The sequence below is a fragment of the Scatophagus argus genome, chromosome 5, assembly GCF_020382885.2.
Source record: "Scatophagus argus isolate fScaArg1 chromosome 5, fScaArg1.pri, whole genome shotgun sequence".
NCBI classification, from domain to species: domain Eukaryota; kingdom Metazoa; phylum Chordata; class Actinopteri; family Scatophagidae; genus Scatophagus; species Scatophagus argus.
The window spans coordinates 15509925-15535301 of NC_058497.1; the positions used below are offsets into that span (position 1 = coordinate 15509925).

The 25377-nt window shown below is 40.3% G+C and overlaps 3 protein-coding genes across 4 annotated transcripts in view; 1 reads left to right on the top strand and 2 right to left on the bottom strand.

Annotated features, from left to right (window-relative positions):
• Positions 1-249: 249 nt before the first annotated feature.
• Positions 250-2951, top strand: si:dkey-202l22.3 (7 transmembrane receptor domain-containing protein). Its single transcript, XM_046390248.1, has 3 exons — positions 250-716; positions 910-1307; positions 2328-2951. The coding sequence occupies exons 1-3, from the start codon at positions 254-256 to the stop codon at positions 2544-2546; spliced, it is 1080 nt and encodes a 359-aa protein (XP_046246204.1). The 5' UTR covers positions 250-253; the 3' UTR covers positions 2547-2951.
• Positions 2952-10240: 7289 nt separating this feature from the next.
• Positions 10241-15024, bottom strand: gpr184 (G protein-coupled receptor 184). The gene is made up of 2 exons (XM_046389330.1): positions 14637-15024; positions 10241-11412 (listed from the first exon to the last, which is right to left on the bottom strand). Exon 2 carries the CDS (start codon positions 11378-11380, stop codon positions 10349-10351), a length of 1032 nt encoding a protein of 343 aa, XP_046245286.1. The 5' UTR covers positions 11381-11412; positions 14637-15024; the 3' UTR covers positions 10241-10348.
• Positions 15025-17413: 2389 nt separating this feature from the next.
• prkd2 (protein kinase D2) overlaps positions 17414-25377 on the bottom strand; it is a 37464-nt gene continuing 29500 nt past the window's right edge. The window contains exons 11-18 of one of the 2 annotated variants that reach the window (XM_046389155.1): positions 25208-25260; positions 25038-25110; positions 24301-24407; positions 22673-22834; positions 22355-22453; positions 21689-21956; positions 21179-21264; positions 17414-20460 (exon numbers count right to left, since the gene is read on the bottom strand). In XM_046389155.1, coding sequence (XP_046245111.1) covers positions 20236-20460; positions 21179-21264; positions 21689-21956; positions 22355-22453; positions 22673-22834; positions 24301-24407; positions 25038-25110; positions 25208-25260 — 1073 coding nt within the window. In that variant the 3' untranslated portion in view covers positions 17414-20235. The remainder of the gene's footprint in view (positions 20461-21178; positions 21265-21688; positions 21957-22354; positions 22454-22672; positions 22835-24300; positions 24408-25037; positions 25111-25207; positions 25261-25377) is intronic. The other variant, XM_046389154.1, reaches the window with a different exon arrangement.

Consider the following 25377-nt stretch of genomic DNA (forward strand, 5'->3'; position numbering starts at 1 on the left):
TCATAGAACAATTGCTTTTAACTTCAGAACTTGCCTAAAACATTATGGACAATATACCAATAACCAACCAATTATTGACATGTAAGTAAATGTCAGTGTCATTTAGTATAGAACAAGTGCAGGCTAAACATATTTATTGTCCATGTGATCCCAAATGAATCCCAAATGTGAGGCTGATTATTTATTTATGATTCCTGTATTACTCATATGTCATTTTTGATCATGCTCTCCTTTAAGGTTGGCCTCCAGAGACATGGATGTCCTCATCGATGAGGATTTCAGTGTGACCGGTAACACCAGCCATGAAACGGGACTGGAAAGACTAGAAGACAGCAAAAGCCAAGGACTCAATCAAAGTGACCCCCTGGACATGTTCATAGGCATGGAACTTCTTTTCCGTTTCAAATCTCTCTTCCTGCCTCTCTACTGCCTCATAGTCGTGGTGGCCGGTGTTGGAAACTCCTTCCTGTTGGCTTGCATTTTGGCGGACAAGAAACTCCACAACGCCACTAACTTTTTCATCGGTAACTTAGCAGCTGGGGACCTGCTGATGTGTTTGAGTTGTATTCCACTGACTGTGTCTTATGCCTTCGACAGCCACGGCTGGGCTTTTGGGAGACCCCTCTGTCACCTGGTCCCCTTGCTGCAATGTGCCACTGTGTTTGCATCAGTGCTTTCACTCACTGCCATTGCAGTGGACCGCTACATTGTTGTAGGTAAGAACCCATTTACTGACAAGGGTTTTTTTTAAAACCCACAATTACAAGTAATAAGATCTAGAAATTTGAACCATATGGTGCTGTTATCAAAAAAGACACTGTGGTAGACAGCGATGCATATGCTGATGACTCATCCCTTTGATCCAACGTGGTGATACTGAGTATATAATCCTTTACCTTTGTGTCTCAGCTCACCCAGTACGGAGGAGGATCTCTGTGTGGGGTTGTGGTGCAGTGACTCTGGGTGTCTGGCTTTTATCTCTGGCTTTGGCTGCACCTCCTTCTCTCTATACACGCTATCTGGACCTGCGACCAAGTGGCATCGATCTGGTAGTGTGTGAGGAATTCTGGCCAGATAGTGGCAATCTGCGGCTGCTCTATTCCTGCTTCATTCTCATAGCCTCCTATATGATCCCGCTGCTGTCAGTCAGCGTATCCTACTGTGCCATCACTGTCAGCCTAAAACGTTATTCAGTACCTGGGGAGCCATCTAACAGCCAGCAGCGCTGGAGCCAAAGGAGGAAGAGGACCTTCTCTCTGCTGGTAGCCTCAGTCCTGGCCTTCGCGCTGTGTTGGCTGCCCTTGCAGGTGTGTCTTTGATCCAGACTGTCTGATCCAAAACCAAATGAACTCGGGGGCAAGGGATCATCCTGCTGCGCCTTCATGCTCAAATCAAACACAATAATGATGCTTTCTTGGAGGCCCCTATGGCAGATAAAACATGATAATGTGTCCTCTTCAGTGTGTGTGATGAAGTGGCCTGTAGTGTGCCCTTCCAGTGGAGAAAATCTGATGTAGCGCCATATGAGCTGCCCCACATGCTAGAAAATTAGTTGATTATACAGATTTAAGTTACACCTTAACTTACACCTTTTAAGTTACACCTTAAATCTGAGTCACATAATCACTCAGTTTTGATATTAATCAGGGACTGAAACTTTTCATTGTAAATGCATCACGACTTCCTGCATGCTGGTGCACCACATTGTGCACCTGTTGTCTGAGTTCACCTCTGAGTTGCACCAACCTGAGACCTTGAACTTGTTGTTGTGATAAGTGAAATGTGTCAAAAATGTCAAGTGTCAAGAGCAAGAGGAAATCAGCGACTTTAAGTTGAACCTATTTTTCATAGTAAACTAGATTCAAATCAAAATGCAAATAAAGACGAGCAGTAACCACAGACTGCAGTAGCAGTAACCACAGACTGCAGTAGCTGTAACCACAGACTGCATAAACAGTCTAAAAAGTGAATTCAATAGGGAAGTTCCTTAAACCTGCATTCCTTCAAATGACCAGCGGGGGGAGACTCTACTGGTTTTATGTAAGCTTATGAGAAAATGACCCTGTCTCTTACTTGGTTTATTGATCTATTACATCACATTACATTTCCCAGTGAGTTTACACTGAGTTTATTTCAGCATGATGTTCATTTTGTACATTTTGGTAAAATAAATAATAAAGCGGGGTATACTTTCAGGCTTGGATGCCTTGTGAATGACAAGTCACTAAAACAGCATGTCCTCAGGTTCTCAGCCAGATCCAGTGAAGCTGGAGGTGCAGATTACATACATTTGATGATAACACAAGTTTTTCCATGTCGCTTTGTAGGTGCTGAACCTGTTGCTGGACCTGGACCCAGACTTCCACATCATTGGGAAGCGTTATGTAAATGTATTACAAGTCTGCTGTCATTTGGTGGCTATGAGCTCTGCATGTTATAACCCCTTCATCTACGCCTCACTGCACAGCAAGGTGCGCATGCACCTGAAAGGCTACCTCTGTCCTTGCCAGAGGGGGATGGTGGAAAGATCGACGTCCAGGAGTTGATTTCAGATGGTGCCTGTCTCACATGCACAGCCCTGTCGCTGCCCACAAGCTAACACCTGCACCCCTAACACTGATGTTGATGTCTGAGGTGTCTAGAAGAAAATAAGACAGTTACTCAACATTCACATACTCCATGTATTTCCAGCATTTTGTGACTTCAGGACAATCAGTCCTCTCTTGTAAAGTGTCACCAGAGAAAGTGCTAAATAAAACCCCTTATACAGATCCAGACCAGACAGTAGTTCAGAAAGATGATGAACAAAATTAAGCCATCCACTGGGATCCTGTTGTTTTTCTTGGATGGCCCAGCTGCTGGCATAGACGCGAAGCAGATCCTGCAGCTTTAAAAAGGCCAGCAGTGGCATAAACAGCCCCTCAGGCTGAGGGCTTGATAGCAGACATATGCAGGAGGCTGAGCCCTGGGTGGGCTACACTGGTTTTACTTAAACAGCAAAACGGTTCACCTCAGGGAGCTGACCGAACAGTGAACTCTTCTCACCAGAGCTGGGTCACTGACCAGAAAGAGAACGTGTAAAAGAAACAACGTGACTCCAGTATCGAATGTTTGTGCTTCAAAATTAAAGTTATGTCTCTCTTGTATTATATGTCACCTGCATTACATTAGATTCATTATGTCGAAATGCACATCGCCTGCTACTTTTAATGGTATCAAGTAGTGTTTACTGTCTATGTTTTGGCTTCGCAGTATAACTTTATGTGTCATCTGTGCACACAGATAAATACATTTGTGTTTTTGTGCATACATAATATATGTAATGCAGACAGATTGGCTAGAACTGAGTGAGAAAGGTCAATACAGCAGTATATTGCAATATATTGTACAGTGCTTATTTTAAAACTGTTAATTTATAACTCTTTTTATTTTTGAAACTGTTTTGCACACTTTTGTTTTTTGAACTCTATTCTGTTCTTAGGAGCTGCCATGACAAGTGAATTTCCCTGTGGGATCAGTAAAGTTCATCTCATCCTATCTTATCTTATCAATACACAGCATACAGTAGTGGGAGATCAAATGTACAGCTTATATGTCTCCTTGAAGCCTCTGTTTGTGGCTTGAAATATAAACAATACCAAATTCAGAAATGATTTTTGAAATGCAATTATCTGATGAACAAAGTCTCAGTGTTTTGGTTCTGTCCGGAAAACCACAAGACTGATGAAATGATCAATTTAACATTCATAGCATGAACAGTGAGCATTGAAGTCACTCATGTCGGCTTAATTCCACCGGGTGCGGCTGCCACTGGCATCCAGTTCCTGTGAAGTGTGGAATAGTTTCTTTGTTTGTCAAAGCCTGGGTATCAACTCAATTTTTGAATATGACTCCATTCATAAGACTCACTGGAGAACTGGCTGAGGTGTGTGTTCAATAAGTAGTTATGAAGTGCGCGGTTTTCATTGTTATTATTACTGCTTATGAAAAAATCTTTTCTGCTGTTAAGTGGAGGGGTAGTAACAGTGCACTACACACAATACAAGTACCTTAGTGCAGGGCAGATTGTCCATCAAAAACCCAAACATTCCATTTGAAACTGTCAAAACACCATTTGTTCAGTCAGCCAAACTAATAGGAATAAAACTAGCTTTAGTGCGAGCTGATAAGAGCTCTCTCCCCAAATGTCACCTTTCAACAATCAGATTACTGCTGTTTGTTGCTGTGCAGCTTGGCCTGATGCTTCTCTGTAAGTGAACCTTGTGACTGCATTCGCCTCTACTCAATTTGATTTTTGCCCTGATGCTGTTTCTGAAAGGGTGTGGAAAAGCTCTTGTTTTGTTCTTCATAAGGGAGGTTGTGAATTTCACCTTCCTCCAATGCCATAATGTCACACACACATGTTAGTTCATAGTTAAAATCCCTGCAGCTTGGTTTGAAATGTTTAACAGGGATGGTTCCTAATGTCACCGAAAATAAGTTTTTTTGTTTATCAGTAATTTTGTTTATCAGTAAATCAGTAATTTTACTTTTACGTAAGTACTTTAAGTATTCAGCTTAGCTGCATTTCAAGTTGCATCCATTGCAGAGTAAAAACAAAAATACGTGACATCTTAGGGTGGGCTTCAAGGTACCTCGGCGTGGTTAAAAAAAAAAAAAAAAGGCTGCATTTACCTTAATCGATCACTGATTTAATGAATTACCCACCGAGTATGCTAAGTGACACAAATCAGACACACCCTGACGAGACTCACAGATTGATGTGCAGACTAATCCACTGCGTTGCCTAGCAATGTAAGGCGGTGTGTGTGTGTGTGCTGCATGGTGTGTAAAACTCTCTTCACAGTTTTTCAGTCACACAGCGCACATATATATATATATATATATATATATATATACATATATATAATGCAGACACACACACACACTGCCATATCCGGTTCTCTTGCTCTCTTCTAGCTTCTGGCCATAGAAGCAGTTATTTTCAGTGTAAAGCTCACTGTTCATAAAATAAAATAAAGTAAAATCTAAAATAATATAAAATTAAAAGAATGAAAGAAGAAAGAAAAGAAAGAATTTAAAGAATGCCGTTTTGTCATTAAATAGCCATGATTGACATACTGTTGAGTGAATGCATATGAGTACAATAAGTAAGCTGCTGCTGGTTTGTGTCAAACTTCAAAACTACAAAAATGACAAAGTCTCATCATTCTTGACTGTGAGCAAAGAACAAACACATCACGCAGTGTAATTAAAGCCAAATTATTGCACTGCGGGTGTGATAGTCCAATATTACACTATTATTATTCTTCTGTGTCTCAAAGTAACAAGATGACGCCTTTATACTAAGCTGTCAGAAATCCTCTTACAAGCCTGTCGTAAAGCCAGAGTGCACTTAAAAAAACACAATAAATGGTAAACACAAATTGAAAAAAATGAAAAAGAAATGTAATTCTGCCCTTTTTGGAAGATTGTTCACTGCCACTTCAGTTGTTTGGATAGAGACTGAGAGCTGAGCACGTTGATCTGCTTCACATTACAATACACGGATATACAAACTTTAGTGTTTCAGCTGACAGTGAGTGGATTCTGGCTGAGACTCGCTTTTGTAAACAAACTAAGCTTCTTACAGTGAGGATTTAGATTTGGTTGTCTCCTGGGCTGCCAAACAGATTTCACTTTAACCACCTTAAATCATGAGCTGTGACATAGAGTAGGATTGTTACATGAAAAAGAAAATGTTTTAAATATACTGCAGGAAATCATATTAACTAAATTAAAACAAGAAACTACTACCATGACTAGGAGCTGGGTACTGCTGTAACTTTGTATTGTGCGTCTTGATGAGAAAAAATAAAATGTTATGGTTATGTCTGTTATGTATGCTACAGCATCGCTTAGATATGCATGTACCTGCAACGGGATGCACAGCAGAAGAGAAATAAAGTAAATAAACTCTTTGAGCTAAAGGTTTTGCTGCTTCCTTCGTGTAATAAACCTGTGGGAGAATATTTTTTGAGTCTTGTGTGTCTGTTGACAGGAAGGTGTTGAGGTTAAGACTGATGAAGTGGTTACTGAGTGGGAGTCAGTTCAGCATCAGTACAAACCACAAACTGATAATAAACATAACTGATAGTGTCAATTAAAACTGAACAATGTTAATTTTATCTAAGCTGTTGCATAGGATTAAATCAGATTTTACCAGCAAATGGACCGATTGACTGCCACTATTGTGATTGGTTGATTGGCAGGCCACACACGATTCACCAAAACTTCCTGTCTCTCCCACAGAATATTAACGAACTCAGAGGTATTGCTCACCAGAGGAAGAGGCCTGGTCTGCCCTGAAAGCGATTGTCAGTTGTCCAGTCAGCTGTTGTACTGAGTCTCAAACTGAAGTTTTTGTTTGCTTCTTGAGATCCTAAAGTGGAGTTTTTGAGTTGGGATAACAATTCATTCAGTAGCTGAATTTCTGGTTTTGTACAGTGTGACTTATCATTATGGATGTATCATTTTTATAGGAGGCTGTTTTTGCACATATAGGCTAATACAACTAAGATTAATTTTGTAAGAAAGTGAAAATATTAAATTACAATTGACTAATTAGGTCTAATTAAATGTATTCTTTTAATTTGAAAGTCATACTGTCTGCATAGAAAAATTTAGCCCTTGGAATAATGTAATAACTTTTCTGGTGGACTAAATCAATTCTACACAAAGCTGAAGCTTAAACATCGTAAATATGCACTAATGAAAAACATATTGTACAAAAGTTCACTCATAAAACATGTATGACATATTTCAATAAAGTGATTTAATTTAGCTACAGCAGCCTGCATGTCTGTAGTTACAGACTGTGGCGGTTTGCAATAATTCCCTCTTATTGATTTGCTAATGAAATATCAAATCTAATGATAAACCGCTTTGGGTTTGTGGTCCAGAGATGCATTGTGTCTTGGACTAATTGAGTCTGACTATTAAGATTTGCTGTTTCATTAAAAGGCACTCTTAATAACTGGGTGAGCAGCAGGACAGCACTAGTTAACCCTCTACTGCATAGCGTTGCTCTGAGGCAACAAACCACGTTTTCATGCCTCACACTGGCCCTTTTAAAAAAAACAAAACTTTTCTTTCAAATAATGCTACCAGACACATCTCTGTCCAATACAATGATGAGTTGAAGGTCTTGGGAGGGTGGGGACCCCTTTCTGCAAGCGGCACTACATGAGAGACATCTCCATTAGAAGGTAAGATAAAGATCACTATTATACACGTCTATATTGAAATACATATATATAAAAAATACTTGCATGTGCATGAATATGTAAAGAAGTATATTATATTATACTTTTTTTAAAATTTATTTATACAGTAAAACTGTTAATTGTCATTTGTTGCCTCAAGGCAACACTGTGCAATTTTTTTCACTCAATATAATGCATCTACATATGTGTGTGTAGAGATACAATCTACTGATAATTACAGGACATGGACGTAAAAACATTGCGTGTGTGTGTGTGTGTGCGTGCATGCATACGAGTCTTACTGTTGCATTTATTTCTTTTGAATATTTTTTTCCCTTTACTTCTTTTCAGAAGAACACCAGCCACAAGATAGTGACTCTGAGGAAGAGGGAGATTCAGATGAAGAGGAGGGTGAAGTGTGTCACCTCCCAAGATTGGGGGTGGGGGGGTTCAGATGTTATGATTGATATATTATTAGGGACCCAAAAGCTCCCACAAAATAGGTTGAAATATTTTTGTCCCCAAAAATTAAAAAGTCATGCAGTAGCAGAAATGAAAAATTATTTAACGTCTAGTGCTGTTTAGTATGTGTCTCAATACTCGACTCAAAGTTAAAATAACTTCAGTCCAAGAATAGCTTTGTCTGTTTGGTCCAGCCCAATAATATGAGGCTATGAGTCAGAAAAGCTAATCAATGAAACCACATTGATTTCCCAGAGAGTCTGGACACAGAGTTAGCTCATTAAAAACTGAGTGTAGAGAAAATGGATCTGCAATATCACAGACCGAATGGCACAGGATGATGGACTATAGCTAACGGCAATTTCTTTAAACTTGACTGCATTTTAACATTTGCAAATATGAAGTCAAATCACTTGTTCAAGTAGCACTTCTTCAAATTGCCACAAGCTTTGACTGGTAGAAGTACTGAGGTGAAATAAGAGAGCAAAGGAAGGGCATCTTTTGGGACTCCGACAGGGCTTGTCTCAAGTAGTTAGAATTAATTTCCTTTTTGTCAACAAATCCCATGAAAGGACAAAATCCAGTGGTGCATTAGACAATCTCTCACTACTTTCCAGCTACTGAAGATGGAACTTCTGTATATGGTTTCACTTAAATAAAACATGAGATATAAACTACTACATTTTCCAAACACTGTTTTTAGCATGCGTGTGTTTGTTGCACTATTTTCAGCCAGGGTGATGTATGTGGCATTGGCCCAAAATAAAATGCAGCGCTCATATTCATCATAATGAGGGAGCACGATAGCTGATGCTGTTTATTTTAACAGTTTTTGGACAACGATAGAGATCTGTGGCCCAGAGGAATAGGCTATATTAAGCTTCAGCTACACAGACAGTACCTGTAGGTGCGATCAGCTCATTGGTTTTGGTCTCTTTTGGGATTCGCCAGGAAAAATAAAAGAGAGAGAAATGAAGAATTTCACAGGCCTCATTCTTCACTGAGTGACAACGAGCTTATGCACATCCCTTTCTGCCTAAAAACTAATTACGCATACAAGCTGATTTTCAAAAGGAAATTTAGCAAGACAGATGTGGCACTGAGGTTACATTTTTATCAGTAAAATGAGGGAACAGTTGATGAGACTGTCTGCAAAACTACAAGAACATATCAGCGAAATGTTCACTCACATGTCTCATTTGTTTTCCTACAATATCTGCTCATCGTGGATGTAAAAAAAAAAAAAATACTTTGCCAGTGAAATACTGCGGACAGCGATTACATATTCATTCAAGCATATTGGGGAAAGCATTCTGTATGAGCCAGTTTTCAGGGGACAGGAATGCTTTATTCAGTAATATAGACCATGGACTCAGCAGTAAAGGCTTTTAAAGAACAAGAACTGGTTGCATAACACTTGATGACTTCAGGGTTCATACTGATGATATGCAAAGATGCCAGCTGGTGATGTATCGATGTGCTCTGCAAAAGAGCCGTATTGATGCATGAGAGATGCACTTTATGAATAATTGAGAAAGTATAAAACAAAGCAATTACAGCCTTAATGTTGTTTATTCACTTTCTCCCTGCTCTTTCATTCCTTCTGTCTGTATTTGTTTTTCTTTCTCTCGTCCTAAACCTGTCTGTCTGCCTTTGCCTGTCTAACATAGATCGGATTTACAGTAAATTTATCAACATTTGCTCACATTATTTCAGACACTGGAGTGAATATATGTCAACACAATTTTAGATCAAACTTATAAATAAATAAGAATAAATCTCTCTCCCTTCCTCTCTCTCTCTCTCTCTCTCTCTCTCTCTCTCTCTCTCTCTCTCTCTCTGCACCCTGGTCAACTGATTACCGCCTTTGAACATTTAACACATCAGGTGTGCAGCACACAGCTGAGCTTGATTTACAATTACCTTTATGTGAGACGATAATGACAAAGTGCTTGTTTGAGCTCATCATCTCCCAGAGCTTCTGCTCTCAGTGGAAATGTATAGAATACCAACTATAAAAATGATCATCACATTTTCCGCATAAACTAAGCAAACTGTTTTGAAGGAGCTCATCAAGCCACGGGTTTATTTGAATTTAGATTCAACACGTTTTACTGACGCCCAGTCACAAAGGATACACAGTCATGCTAATAAATGCTTTTCATATCATTCTTTGGAGTTAACCCCTTTAGCTATACCAGGGTCGCACAATCACAATCGCAATATCCTTGTATAGATTGGAGGGAAAACAAAAGGGCTCTTCAACTCCAGCAGTGTCCATCCACAAACCAGAAGTGGCCACTGAAGACCTCTTGGGAAAGCAGAACCTGGGAGTGCAATCCAATTACAGAGCTCTGAGATGCATGTGATTCAGCCACCTCCTCTAGACTGTGCAGGACGTGAGCAAAAAGCAGGCAATGTAGATTTCTCAGGGGGTGTTGATTGTCTATACACGAAAGGTTGATTATGGGATGTAAATAATCCTGCTACTTACTTGCTAATTCTGAAAATGAAGACGTGAGTTTTTGCAGAGCCATGGATAATCGTGTAATATATATGCACATGCACATGCACATACACACACACACACACATGCATATAAATTCACAGGTGCATGCGTCCACCCACATACAGCTTCATTTTCATATTAAATTCATATTTGACTTTCCTCTGCTGTATGCAGTAAGAGCGCAGTCTGTGTCTGTCTGTGTTCTTCTGTGCTTCCTCCAGCACAGTTTCAGCTCTTCCTGGACTCCGTTACTGACCATCACATACAGCACAGGGTCCACCACACAGTTCAGACTGGACAATGCCAGCGTACATGAGAAGAAAAAGTGCATCTCTTGTTCAATTTTGCAGTAATTTTCTTCATCGCTGTGGAAGAAGACTAACGAGCGTGTGAGCAGGAGGATGTGATACGGAGCAAAGCAAACTGAGAATATCCCAATCACCCCAAAGGACAGCAGGCGAACCTTCCTTTTAACCTGCGCAGTCAGGCCGGGACTCTGGCCCACAGTGGCCAGCACCCTCCAGTAGCTCACTGCCAACACCAGCAGTGGCAGCAGGAAGCCGATGCCCACTCTGATAAGGTTGAATATGGCCACAGACTTAGTCATGGGGTAAGTTTCATAACAATGGTCATTTTGGTGCAGGTCATCATGAACATCTTTAAGGTTGTCATACACCAACACCAATATGTGCAGTGCCACCACTGCAATATAAACAATGACACACTGTGTCCAGGCATAGCGTGATGTACGGTGAGTCTTGGAGCGGAGCGGGTAGGTGACCACGAGACAGCGGTCCACAGAAATACAGCAGAGGAGGAAGATGCTGATGTACATGTTGGAGTAGTAGAAGAAGCCAGCTACACTGCAAGAGGTGACTCCCAGCATCCACTGGTGTTGGTGCCGGTAATAATTGATCCAAAGGGGAATAGTGAAGAGGAAAAGCACGTCGGAGATGGACAGGTTGAGCAGGAAGATGCCCAGAACATTTTGCCGCTGCATTTGGTGCCAAATGGGGCCTACTGTCAGCACATTGAAGATCAGACCAGAAACAAAAGCCAAGATGTAAACTGACATCAGGAAGTCACTGGTGGCAATGTCCCCGATTTTAACACACTCTGGAGATGAGTTTGTGGTTGTGGTAATCGGTGAGACTGTGACATTCATTGTTCCTTTCACTTTTCTTGTTAGAAACAAACCTGCAAAGAAAAAAGAAGGGTTTGTCAGTTAGTGAAACAAACCGCCTGAGCTTACCCCTACGATAATTCACAATCCACAGTACTTGCTTGGACATTTTGTATCCTCCATCCTATTTTGTGGTTCAGTGAGCTAGAGAGATAGAGTCATTTGCGCGTCCTCTGATGTTTCTGAGTCTGAGGAAGTGCTGTTCGGGCAGAGAGATGAAATCCCCCCCCCCTACAGAATATACAAGCTTAGTCATACATTCTGACGATAATAGTTCCCCCTAATAGAAACTGAGATTGCTGAGATTCCCCGCCTCGACTGCTCTGCGTGGAGAGAAATCATTGTGAATTTTCCTCATAAAAGTCCCAGTTTTAGGGAAACTGAGGGCATTAAGGAACTAATATCTTATATCGGATGAAGAGGATGTAGAAACCTCTTCTCCCAAACTGATCCCAATATTTTATGCAGCTGTTTATTGAACTGTCCATAACCCGTTGCACATATTTTCCCCGTATAATCGAAATCTAAGTGGCAGGCAGGGGCAGCACGGCCTGAACTGGCAAAGTGAGCATTTGCATTTTACCGTCATCACTGCTTAACACAACTTAAGTCTGATTTATTATTGCTGATTGAAATGTACCCTTACAGAGACTGACTGACGGTCCAGTTTAATGTGTGATGTAACAGCCATCAGCAGACACAGCCGGCTGATGCATCTCTCCCAGACGAGATGCTCTCTAAAAACTACTGGGTTGAAAATGACAAAATTGGGTGGTTTCTGGGTTGGTAATTTAACGCAAAACATGTGGGTAGCTTAAACCACCCAGAGATTGGGTTATTCTGACAGGGACGTTGGGTTACAGTAACCCAGAAAATGGTTGTGACCTTTTGACCCAATAATGATTTGCATTAACCTTTTTAGTTGGGTTTATTTGACCCATCAATTATGTTGAATTATGTTATGCTGATTTTTTTTATATTGCGGGTTATACACATATACACATAAGTTATTTAAAGAAGCAAACAAGTTTAAAGAATATAATACTGTCATTTCAACAGTGTTTTGTCAGCAGCCAGTGCTTTGTGGGCATTTATGAAAAGTTCACTGACAGAATATAAATTATTAAATATTAAAACTTACATAACTCTTTAACTCAGTATTTGCTAGGTTGTTGAAAGTGTCTTTTTATCAGCAACATTTACCAAATGAAAGCTAGACAAAGCCAAAACGATTTCTTTAAATACTGTATACAACCATTACACAGACACAGGAGTTGCACGTGTGCTAATTTTTTAGACTGGTATTTCACTCTCAAAGAATTTGTTCAGTTCACAATTTTCAGTATACAAAAGACATTTTAAGATGATGACCTTAAAATGCTCAGTGAGTTAACCCAGTATTTAGGCTACCGGTAGTAAAGTGACCCAGACAGTGGGTAGAATACCATGTATCTGTTTGGAGTTCCAAGCCACCAACCATGCGGCTGGGTTATAGAAAATAATCCAGCATGGGCTAATATAATCCAATAAATGGTCAAACTGTCACAACCCAGTAACTGGGTGTAGAAATAACCCAGCATTTTTTAGAGAGTGCGGCTTGATGGATGAGTAATATGAACTCTGTGCCCTATATGAATGAATCGGTTAATTCCCTCCCTGATCTACGATGTAGATGCACGGTCAGTCGCAGTCATCATCGAGCTGTTGGTGTGATTCCCTCGTGTTACGCAGACACATCTTAGATATTAGTCTGAGTTGCTTCCTGCTCAAAACGTTCTGTTGCTGTACAGGCCAAAAAAAGAAGGAAAAAGAATCATCCCCTGTCAGTATACGTCCCTTGAATGACTTCCAACAGAGACAACATATGGTTGCTATTTTCTATGTAAAATGACAAGGGTTCTCCAAAGCTTTTCCTGTTTGTACGTAAATTTTATTCTGTCAATTTCCCCCCTCTCTCTCTCTATCTCTCTCAGCTTTAGGAAACTGAACCTGTGCACTTTATCTCGTGCACTACATCTATGTTTCTGTATCTCAGTGGCAGTTTTTGATATGTGTTTCCCCTCAGCGTTCTGTTTTATCACTTAGGCTCGGCACTGGTGTGTTTATAGGCTCAGGAAGCATCTAATGCCATTAACGTCTGGACAGAGATACGCTGTCCCATCCAAACTCAATAATGGAGAAGCCATTTGGAGTCAGACCATCTCTAGTGAACAATAATGCGTGCCTGCTTGCATGTGTGTGTGTGTGTGTGTGTGTGTGTGTCTGTGCGCGTGTACATGTGTGCATGCAGCTGTCTGGAAATGAGTTTGACTTAATGGATTATTCATGACATTTTCCGTTAACATTGGTTACAAAATTTCGTTTACTGTGGTATGAGAAAACTTTGCTTAAAAATCTGAAACCTTTACTAAATTATTCATAGACTGCTGTTTAGTCATCTGTCTGGTTTCTCTGACTAACCCTAAAATGGGCTTCCCCTCTTTCTAACAAAGGAATAAGGTGAAAACTTTATTCTATTTACTTTAGCATCTTTTTGTCTAGCATTTCTGATTTATTTTGTCGCATATTCCTACACAGCTGATCCAAGTTTCAGTCAGCCCTCTCGTCCACCTGAGCCAACTATGTGTTTGTTAATGTTATAAGTTGAGCTAAGCCTGGTTGTTATTACATAGCCTTGTCACCAGTGAGGCAAAATCTCGGCTGTTTTCTTGCAGACCATATATGTGTAGTCAAATCTCCTTTTTCATGTAAAATGGGAAGACATGTTTAATGATTTATAGTTTGCCTCCCTAATACCAAAGCTGTGCTGTAGACATATCACAGTCCAACATGTGCATTCCAATGAATTTAAACCATTTCTTTTTATCTAGCAGGTCTCTGCTTCATTCTTCATTATGTTGTAGTGATCACCGGTGGTGAAAACCACAGAAAACCTTCAATCCAGCAGAGAATCAACATTTCTAGCCTAATTATATTTGCAGTGCTGACTCACATAGCCTCAAGCACGCCGTCTTTCCCTTGACAGCAGTCCACTGGGAACAAAAAGAAAACTAGCAAAGAAAGTGAGCTTTCACGCTGAATTAGCACACTGTGTGCGAAACATAAAAAAATAACAAATTAAAAAAAAGATAATTCGTCACATTTTTAACTTTTTCACTTGCACTTTCATTTTCACTTTTTTCAAAGTCAAAATTTACAGATACCCCACATTCAGAGCTGTAAGCAACAAGGATTTCACCTGTTTTCTTGTCTCTCGATATTCACAGAAGGCTGTCCAGGGAGTGAAGAGTTTCAGACACATTCCAGAGCTGCCTCACGTTTGGTAGAGTCCAGTCCAGGAGGGTCAGAGGACAAACTTCAGGAGAAACTCCTCAGAGTTGTTGACATGAAGCCAAGCCAACACAGTCCCACATGGTACTCTCTACGCCAGTTTCTTATACAATAACTACAGAGTGCAATGTTTTTTCCCCCTCTCTCTCTCTCTCTCTGTCTGTCTGTCTCTCTCTCTCTGTCTACAGTCTACAGTCAGTTTTTCTTTCTTTCTTTCTTTCCTTTTTGGTCTGGTTACGTGGTGTTGACAACCACAGTTGAAATGTCAGCAAGGAGTGTGGTGAAGAGCTGAAGTATAAAAAGAGGAAGACTGTAGGAGGAGGGAGGTTTGGCTTTGCACACGTGCACAGAGGAAGTAGGCTTCAGGGGTGGGGAGACTCATTTGCGAAGAATCAGATGTTGTCTGTATCAGATGCTAGTATTCCCGAGAGACAGAAAAAAACCAGCAAAAATTTTCATTGTTGTTTGAGAGCTGACTTTAAGTGGAACTAAAACTCTGTGGACAGAAAACTGAGACCATGTGATGTACCTTAACTTGATTTCCCCCATGTGACTTTCATATTGAAATGAGTCTTTTCATGGTTTAACTACTGTGTGTTTGACTCAGTAGTGGAGCTTTTCACATCTTTGGTACAGCTTTCACTTCATCATCTTTCGCCCTCTCTTTACCTTTAACTTTCTGACACAGAGTTAATAGGCTCACCTTCATTATGTCTCATTGCAAGAAAAATAAAGGGCTTCAATCATTTCACCGCTTGACTGAGATTAAGAACTGAGCTGAGGCTGATGTACATGTAGTGGGCACCATAGCAGGCAGAGGTATGAATTGCGTGGTTGTCAGATACAGTATTTTCCTCACAACAGTACTGTGCCGGTGGGATATTCAAGGCTCTTTTTATGTTTATGAAAGGAATGTGTGATGGATGCCTGCAGCCCATCTGTTAATGTGTTGAATAAACATTTATGTGAGCTCTGGATGATGTTTGTTTTCCTGTGAACAAGACCAAATGCCTGTGGTAAGCTACAGAAATGACTGAAAGAGGGGAAAGAGGAAGAGTAGAAAGAGGAAACGGTTTTTCTCAGAGCAAAACATTCATTCCTCAGCGTCCCTCATTCACCTTTTGTTTTGTCCGTCCATAGAGGCCAAGTGAGTGTTTCAGACTCTGGCTCATGGTAGTGGATCATATTTATCATTGATTTGATGGTTTTTTTGATGAAAATACAAAAATCTGATGTTAATAAATGGGCTTGTGGCTTCAGCCTTCATTTCATTTCAGCAAAAAATGAGGAGACAAACAGGGCTTTGGCACAGCATATTTGCTATCTTGAAAACATTTCTCATGTCCTCAGTAGTAAGACACAGTTTTGTTCAGTCTGATGATCAAAGGTGGCTACAGAACATAAAACGTCAATAGTCATGGAATTTACCAAATCCACCCCTATTTTCTGGAAACAACATGAATCATCTTTTCTAAGGAAATCAGTTACAGGTGGGCAGACAGTCCTGGAGTTACTTGTGCAAACTTGCACACTGAGCAAAGCCGATGTTAAATTTAGCTTTCTCTGTGTGATATGAAATGAGCTCTGGTGCACTTTCAGCTTTGGCATCTCTCAGACAACCAGAACTGCTCTGCAATTTTCTGTAATTTTGCAAATTGTTTTACGCTGTTGAGTTATGCCATTCCAAAAACGTATTATGCCTAAGTGCAAGGGCAAACACAGCAGCTGGCATGGCATTTTAATGTACATTATGGTCAAACTGCAAGTCACTGCTTCTGCAGCCTGAATGGCTGATGAGAAAAGTGCTATCAGGATTTGCGATCATGTTACCCAATTAGGTGAGGTTTTTGTTTTTTGTGTCCGTTGACAATGTTAATGGTTATCTCAGAAAGCAGGATCACAGAGCTAAGGTTATTTGATAACGTCAATATCTTTTGTTTTATTTAGTCTTATTTTATTTATTTTTACTTCTATGCTTTCCCCCATTGCTCAGGGGTCTGGATGACAAAACACTGGAAAAGCCAGGAAAAAAAAGTAATGACTAGCTCTTTCTGTCTGAAAGGCCTGCACTTCTGCCTTTCATTCTTCCTCATGTAGCTTCTGCTACAGTAAAGACGTGCTTCAGGCCACTGGTTAGGCTTCTGTTCTTCGTATTTAATTCCTAGATTGAACTGTCTCTTCCACATGCTTGGGATCATTCCTTGTCTGAACGCTTGCCTAGAAATCCTCTCGTGCTATAGCTTCACCATGCAATATTATAAAAATCCTACAAAAACTCGTTGCCCGTGCAGGCAAAACTTCATAAATCTTATTCCTTTGTAGCACACAGCCCAATTGCTGTCCAAAAACACTGTCATTCCCACATACACCTTTCTGTAGCTAGAAATACTCAAAGGTACAGTATATTCATCCACTGCTGAAAACAGTCCCTGATGTGCTCTTCACTCCCATTAGTAAAACAACAGAAACCAGCGATTGTAGGAAATAACTGACGCCTTTCAACGCCTCTGTGCCATTGACAGCATTTTGTTTTCGGGTTGTCCATCCAACCTTCTCAATCTTGTGAATGCGACACGTCAGGAGGAATTTTCCTCAAATTTGGCACAGACATCCAGTTAGACTCAAGGATGAACAGAAATGATGACAAAGGTCAAAGGTCAAGGTCATAATTCGGTGATGATGAAGTGATTGCAACTGGTCAAAGACCAATTTTATTGTGACTTTATGATAATCTGCAAAAACATTTCTTGGTCCGTTATTTAACACCATAACTGAGGAATAGAAGGGGTGATTCATATATTGCTGTATACCAGACTGGTGACACTAATCTTGTTTCGTTTGTGTCTCTCTTTGACTCCATTTTCTGTTTCTCTCAATGAACTAATACACTAATAGGCTATCGTTGTTGCATCATGTGTCTATTGGCCCTCTGTGTCTGTTGTTTGTTTCTTTTTCATAGACTCATACAGGTCAATGTAGTGATGAATGGTGTTTCCATTTAACCAAGAACTATGACTAATACCTTTCAGTAGTCATCACCACATATACGAGTCGGGACAGACACATATCCAAAATGCAAACTGATTGGTACATTTAGGCGTACAACTGTGAGGCGCCAATTCAAGTTAAAAATGCCGTTATATGTTTCTTCAGTATGACTTAAAGTTGTCTGACATGTTGGGGATTATGTTCAATCAGTCTATAAAAAGTTAGATGTCGGGTCTTTTCATGGGACTTGCTGAAAATAACAAAACATAGAATTATACCAGCTCTTAATGTTATGTTAACATCAGTTTGATGTCTCACTTGAACTAACCTGGTTCTAGACCTCCTGCATCAAAAAACAGATTTTCACCACATTTCAAATGACGATTAAAGTGAAATGAAATGGCAGCAAAGCCTGCTTCTCGGGCTTAGACAGAGCAGAACTGTTCTCCGTGTTCACGACGATGAAAGATGCTGCCATCCAGTTTTAAGCACAGGAACATTTTTACTTAAGACGCAGCTTTCATCTTTCACGATCGTCACACAGAGCAGGCTGGTCGGGTCGGCTTTCAGTGGGTTTTGCTCTGTCTCCTTTGCTTACTAAGAGACAGACAGAAGGGCAGCTGATTGAATAGTAACAAATGTGCCTACACTTGAGAGACATAAAAAGGAGACTGAGAGAAAGAGTAAATCATCTGGCATTGTTTGTCAATGATGATGGATGTTGTAGAACCAAAGATGCACCTTCACCAGAGTAGGTGGCTGAAGGGTCCTCATCACAGAATGGAAAACAATTGTCTCTCTTGGCCACTATTGCCCCTGGGTCCTTTTGAGTGCCACTCAGTCTGTGAGGTGTAATATCCAAAAAAAAAGTCTTTCTGGAGGGACAATACAACAGTCTGTCAGCAATATGAAAGGTGGAGAAAAAGCCTCTATGGCAGACAATTATTTCAGTACTGAAACATCATAATTCATCTATGAATTGCTGAGTTTTGTATGTGTTTTCTCACTTCAAAGTGATAAATTACAAATTTAATATAACAGTCATCTACAGATGAATGATACAATGATAATATAAAGATAAAAAAATAAACAGACCTCCAACACGAGAAAGAATGTTGTTCAATGTTTGTATTATCTGTTTCCAATGCTAGGATCATCCTTCAAATGTGTTATGCACAGTCTACACATATCAAACAGCTACATAAACTTCAGGTTACACGTGTGTATAAACGACCAAGGTAACTAGAGTATGTTTTGTATTGTATCTAGACGATTCTACTTCACAGAAACATGCAACATACTGACATGACAAAGAGTCAATAATCAAACTACATACACTCTACAAAATCTAGTTTAGTGACACAAGCTGTCTGTCCATGCACTTGTATCATAGGGAGAGGTGTGTTTTACTGAACAAACAGGGAACTGTGTTGTTTAAAAGAGGGGTTGATTTACCTGCTCGGGTGTAAAAATGCTGCCTTCACAGTGTTTTGAATTTTTGAAGACAAGCTACTCACAAATACTTGACTTCAGTGATGAGTAAGAGTGGACGATTCAACAGAACAGAAGCAGTTTTCGCCACTCAGCAACAGTCACCATGACTGATTGTTGTATAATATGCCTGCTGCGGGTAGAAACGTCTCACATGCTAAAAACTGGTCTGGTCAACACGCAGCCTGGAACACGTTCATTTAAACCCGCGACGGCATCTTTAATCACACGTGTTTTCTAATAGTCCATTGTGGCTCAGAACTGGTGGTAATTACTGGAGTCACCAGATCAATATTTCCGGTTTTTCACAACAGAACAAGCATTTATGGGAAGGCATTTGTGACTACAGAGGGATTTGACTCCATGCCTGCACATTAGTAATTACCATCACAGAGGAAGTCTTTTGTCACCACGCGCTCCATCACTGAAGACGAGATTGAACTACTGAAGATATAATAGGGACTGTAATTCCAGTCAGCCCAATTAAATGACACTATAAAACAAATATTACTTTTCTTTTGGGGGGGGCAGTTTCATTCTTAATATTAACTCCTGTTTGTTTTGAAAAAAACATCTCAGTAAACACAGCCACACAACCTTCTTATCTTGTAGTGAAATGGTATTTCCTGTTCAACCTTAAAAGGTTTCGCAGTGAGGGGATGAGAACATGGTGCTTGTCATTCGTGCGATGAATTCTGATTTAGAAGTTGACTCCGATTTAATCTGTCAGGTCAGTTGTGCATACACACCCGCAGCCTTCTTCATATGGAAAAGGATGAACGAGGACCAGGCACTGGTAACTAGAAGGAGGTTTTTATGACCTCAGGCTGGAGGAGAGAATTCGATTCGAGTGCTGGTATGCACTGAGCTGTGAAAGGCTAAACAGCTGGATCTTCTTCTTATTAGAATATGAGTTTTAGCAAGTTTATGTCTCTTACAGGCTCTAGCTTGACCATCTCACCCCCCTCCCTCTCCCTATGTCTTTGCACATTCCTAAATGAACTTGCGTCCTCTGTCTGTCTCTCTGGTCAGAGGATGCTGACCCTCTCGGTGAGGCCTTGCACGTCTGCATCCTCCCCACCCTCCTCGTCGTCAGAAGCTGGCGCAGGAGGAGGAGGCACAAGATGGGCGGGGTAAGGCAGAGTATGTTCCTGGGCAAAAGTTTGCCAGCGGCTGTCATCACTTTCATGGGTGATGTAACGTTCACCGAGTTTGGTTTCCAACTCCCGCAGGTCCAGCCAAGTCTGATAGTCCTGAGCAACGAGAAACAGAAGCAAACAGAGGGATGAAGTTTCAGTTCCAGGAGCTTTGAAATTGGGTCAAAGTTAAGTGGGCTGTTTATTGCACATTAGCCAGTAATCAGTTCAGGTTGTTCACGCATGTGTGTGCATTTGTGTGTGTGTGTGTGTGTGTGTGTCTGAACGAACCCTTGCCTGGTCTGCCAGTTTCATCCAAACAAGAAGAACTGTGAGGCTGAAGCTTAATTAATGGATGTCCTTGCAACAAAAACAACTAAAGTGGACCACAGAGAAGACTGGTCTGTTTTTCCACTGCTAAACATTTTGTTTTGAAGGAGCCATTTTAGAACTGTCATTCAATGAAAACATAATTTTTACAGCTAATGGGCCCTCTTACATCCACAGTAAAGCTCTAAAATATCAGCCCTGAGCTGCCGTCTCGACGCTTTTTACGAGTGCAGACTCCTCGTGTTTAAATTTGCAATTTTCTGTAATAGAGGTTTTTTTTATTAAGAGGTTTGCCGAAGTTAAAAAAAAAAAAAAAAAAAAAAAAGAAAATAGAAAAGTTAGGTTCTTGCATGCTCTGCCACTAAAGTTATCTGCAGTCACCACTACCGGAAAAAACCCCTGCTCTCTATAATAAGGTAGATTTTAAGCCACATTTGCTTTTATTAATAACCACTGAACAATGTGGATTTGTTGTTTGCACAAATGAGCGTTTCCTATATGCTACCTGTAAGTATACATGGCTGAGACTCTTGTCCACACTGTAGCGTTTCCTCATCTTAACTTGCAGCAGGTTGTTGATCAAGTCGATTGCTGGGAACACAAAAAATTACACAGATCAGTCTATAAAAAGTTACAACAAAGAGATTCTATTGCTGAGTTTTGCTAGGAATAAAATGCTATGAACAGGAACCTTGTATGTAAGTATGACTGTATCATTATGAGGCAGATGAAAACCCAGTTCACCTCATAAGTGTTTTATCAAAGATCACGGCATTATTGCAACATGCATTGTGAAATATAAATATCTGTAACACAACGTGGTCTGAAAGGATCAAAAGCTGAATCAGCTTCCCTTTAGAACAACACAAACTGAACACTCATGCTTTATTGCAGCACTGTGGTATTAGACAGCATTAGTTTTAGCTTTTAAATGAGTTTCCACTCCCATCTCTAGGTGTGTCTAACACCTAGAGATGGGAGTCATGGTGTTAGACCCCCACCTCCCCATGTTTACCATCACTTGAGATCTGTTTCCAGGGGTTGGGAGGGTACATGAAGGCTGCATTGTGTATCTGGTCGTTGATATCTTCGTCCTCATTAAATGGGAATGTCCCACTCAGGCTGACGTACATAATGACCCCAACCGACCACATGTCCAGTGAGCGGTTGTAGCCCTGGTTCAGCAGGACCTCTGGGGCCAGGTAGGCCGGGGTGCCGACCACAGAGCGACGGAAAGACTTCTCGCCAATGATACGGGCAAACCCAAAGTCACACAACTTCACCTGGGAGAGGGAAACAGTGGGGAACAGTCAGGGCAGGGAGTGAGGCTGTCATTTGGCTAGTCAAAATGTAGTACATGACTGGACTGTGTATGATCAATGTGCATCTTGAGGATGTACGCTACCCTTCAAATGTTTAGAATCTTCTGCTGCTTAATATGATGATTGAATGATTGTTATATGGCAGGGTGGAATTAACAGACGTGTTCCTGTTGAAACTGGATGACAAAATATATATGCTGTGGTCTAGACAAAGAAGCAGAAAGGCTGAAGTAGACTGATGTGAGGAAATACATGAGGTCGTTCATATCCTTATGCTGACGTAAGTGTGAAACTATATCTGCGGCATATGAGAATGGGTTTCAGTGCTTCTACGTATGCTTTTGTGTATTTGCGTATACCTGGGGGAAGGGATCAGCAGAGGCAAGCAGCACATTCTCAGGTTTCAGGTCGCAGTGGACAATGTTTTTAAAGTGTAGATGTCTCAGCGCTGCGAGAATCTGCACGAACACATAAGCACGTAAACAGGATACGATTTGGTTAGAAGTGCAAACGCCAGAAACACATACACGCTTTCAAATTTATGACGCATCAGATACGCGTAGGCAAACCACAAAAAACACGCTGCACGACACCTCAGCATAAAAACACAATTGAAAGTAAGGCGGGGCCACACAACAACGGCAACACTTTGGGTGTCACAGCATCTGTTTACACACCTGTGTGATGAGGAACTTGGTGAGCCTCTCAGGCAGTCTGCCTTTCTCACTGGAGAGGATCATCTCCAGCATGTCACCATGTAGCTTCTCCATCACCACAAACACTTTCTCTGGGGTCTCAAACATACACTCCAGGTTCACAATGCCCAGGTGACGTAAACTCTGACAGAGGGACCAGAGAGGAGGAGGAGGAGAAAGAGGATGGCATGGAAGCAGGAGAGGATGAAATATCCAGTAAAAGAGGAGAGAGTGATAAAGTGAAAGTATTGACAGAGACAGAGTGAGAATTGAAAGAGCAGATTCGGGTGATAAACAGAAACATAAGTGCGAGATAAATGGGAAAGAGAAAAGAGACAGAGACGGTTTCAGCATAAGACAGTAAACCACAGAAGAGGAAACACAGCAGGGAGAACGTTGTTCTCCACAAGACATTTTTACTACACACTTATGACTCAGGGAGGTATGATTTGTTTTTTAATAATATATGTTTTTAACTTTAAACCTGGGAACTACAGCAGAGTGGTTTTTTAGTCTGAAAGACCAAGTGAGTCACTGCAGAGCTGATGGGGAAGTCAGGTCATTTAGTGTCAGAGTCTTAACAAATAAAGGCTAATGCACATCTGTCTCCATCTGCTGGCAGCCTAATGATAATTTATGAATATGAACCAGTATATGGCTGCTGAAGAAAGGTAAATTGAAATGTATTTATAAGTTTGCATTAAATTATTATTGACACAAACAACAGGCTTATCAACCACAACTGCAATTAATTCCAACAAAACATACACAACATGAAGGTTCTCTTTAGATTGTTAAGATCTGCCATCCACTCTTACAATACATATCATATTTGACATTGTGCATGTGACACACATAATGACATGCTAACTATACTAATGCATACTAATGATCATACATTTTTATGTTCGCTCATTAAATTATGCTTAAAAATTCAAGCGTGCCACAACTTTTCACTACAAATGTTCCATTAATTAAAGTCCACATTTACAGCTAACATATGTTCAGTTAGCTGTTTATATTAAACTTTTTAAATGATTTGAACATAAAATGTATAACGTGGGTAATGAAGCCCTTAAAAATGTTATTGTAAACATAAAGAAGAGCAAATGGGAACCTGCGTTCCCATAGGGGAATTTACTCAAAATTACCTAAAACTTTTTCTCAGCAATTTAAATAACGATAACGACAACGACAATAACGACGTCATCACTTGTAGCATTAACTGGAACTGTAGAAGGAAGTTTCGAGATAACTCTGGCAATTTAACTGTTTTGAATTTTGTAGACACAAAATTGTCTATTGTTAAATCACGCAGAAGTTCCTCGTATTTTCCTATGTCTTACTCAACGGTACAATGAGTCAGGGGATTTCCCATAGATTAAAAAATGATTGACTTTCACAGACACTAAATCATCTGTTACTAAGAAGCAGTAAAAGTAGAAATTGTTTTATGTAATAAATGTCAGCATTTTTCATGTATGTGCCAATATAACAACACCAATATCAGATATAGTATATAGTAAAGCACTTGTTGCATGTTAGCATGAGTATGACTGTGCAAACGACACCCATTTACAGCCCACGTGTGTGTATGTGTGTGTTTGCACCTGCAGTATGGCCACTTCATTCCTCAGCTGGCTCTCCTGCTTGGTGGGAAAGCGAAGCTTGTCAATGACTTTGACAGCTACGTCCCTCCCCGTCTTCCTGTGCTTTCCTAAGGAAGAGTGTCAGTAAGTTAGTAAGAGTTGTGCCTCTGAACTGAATTCCATGTGGACATCTGTTAGGCCTTGCTGTGCAAAGTTTGAGATGTACTCCACTGCTTTGACATTTGCACTCTTGTAACACTGTTGTACTGTAAAGATTCAAGAAAAAGGTCAAAGTCTTCAGTCAGAGTCATTTTCCATACATTATTATTGCTTGTCAAAACCTGGTGTTTATCCTGCAGGCAGTCAGCCAAACATCAAGCTAAATTCATCATGCTGTTCAATGGCTACCAGCAGCAACCAGCAACTTCAAAGGTGGGATGTTTTCTCGCATATAACAAAACTCATGAGGTGACATTAAATTTCTATAACACAATTTTGATCTTTAAGGGAATTTCTACTGGATTAGGCAAACTGCGAATATTCTATTTCCTCAACTCGAAAAAAGAAAAAAGTGCCAGACGTCACTCCAGCAGTAATACAGACAGTCTTTGAGTATACTTTGGAGGGGTTGTGTTGTCCTGTCTTGTGTCTTTTTTAGTTTTCACCTTTAGACACCAGTGTTTCCAACATAATGATGTTGACTTCACGAAATACAGTAATCTAGTTCAATCAGCATCACTGGACATAATTTTACATACCTCCATACACTACTCCAAACTGCCCAGATCCCAGCACTTCATCAGCAAAAATCTGGTACACTGTACCAATATCCTGTAGGAGAGCGATATGTCATACACTCATGATCATCCTCAATGTACAACTCATTTAAAAATTGAAGGGAATGGCTAAAATTGACAAAAAGTCATACCACATTCTCTTGTATCTGACTGTTGGACACAGATATGCTGATTGAGGCTTGTCCTAAAAATACAGCACCAACAGCAACATTAGTGTATCAGTTAATAAGCACTACTTGTCCACAACAAGTGTCTCATATGGACTGACTGTCACATCGCTAAAAAAGAAAAACTTACTACA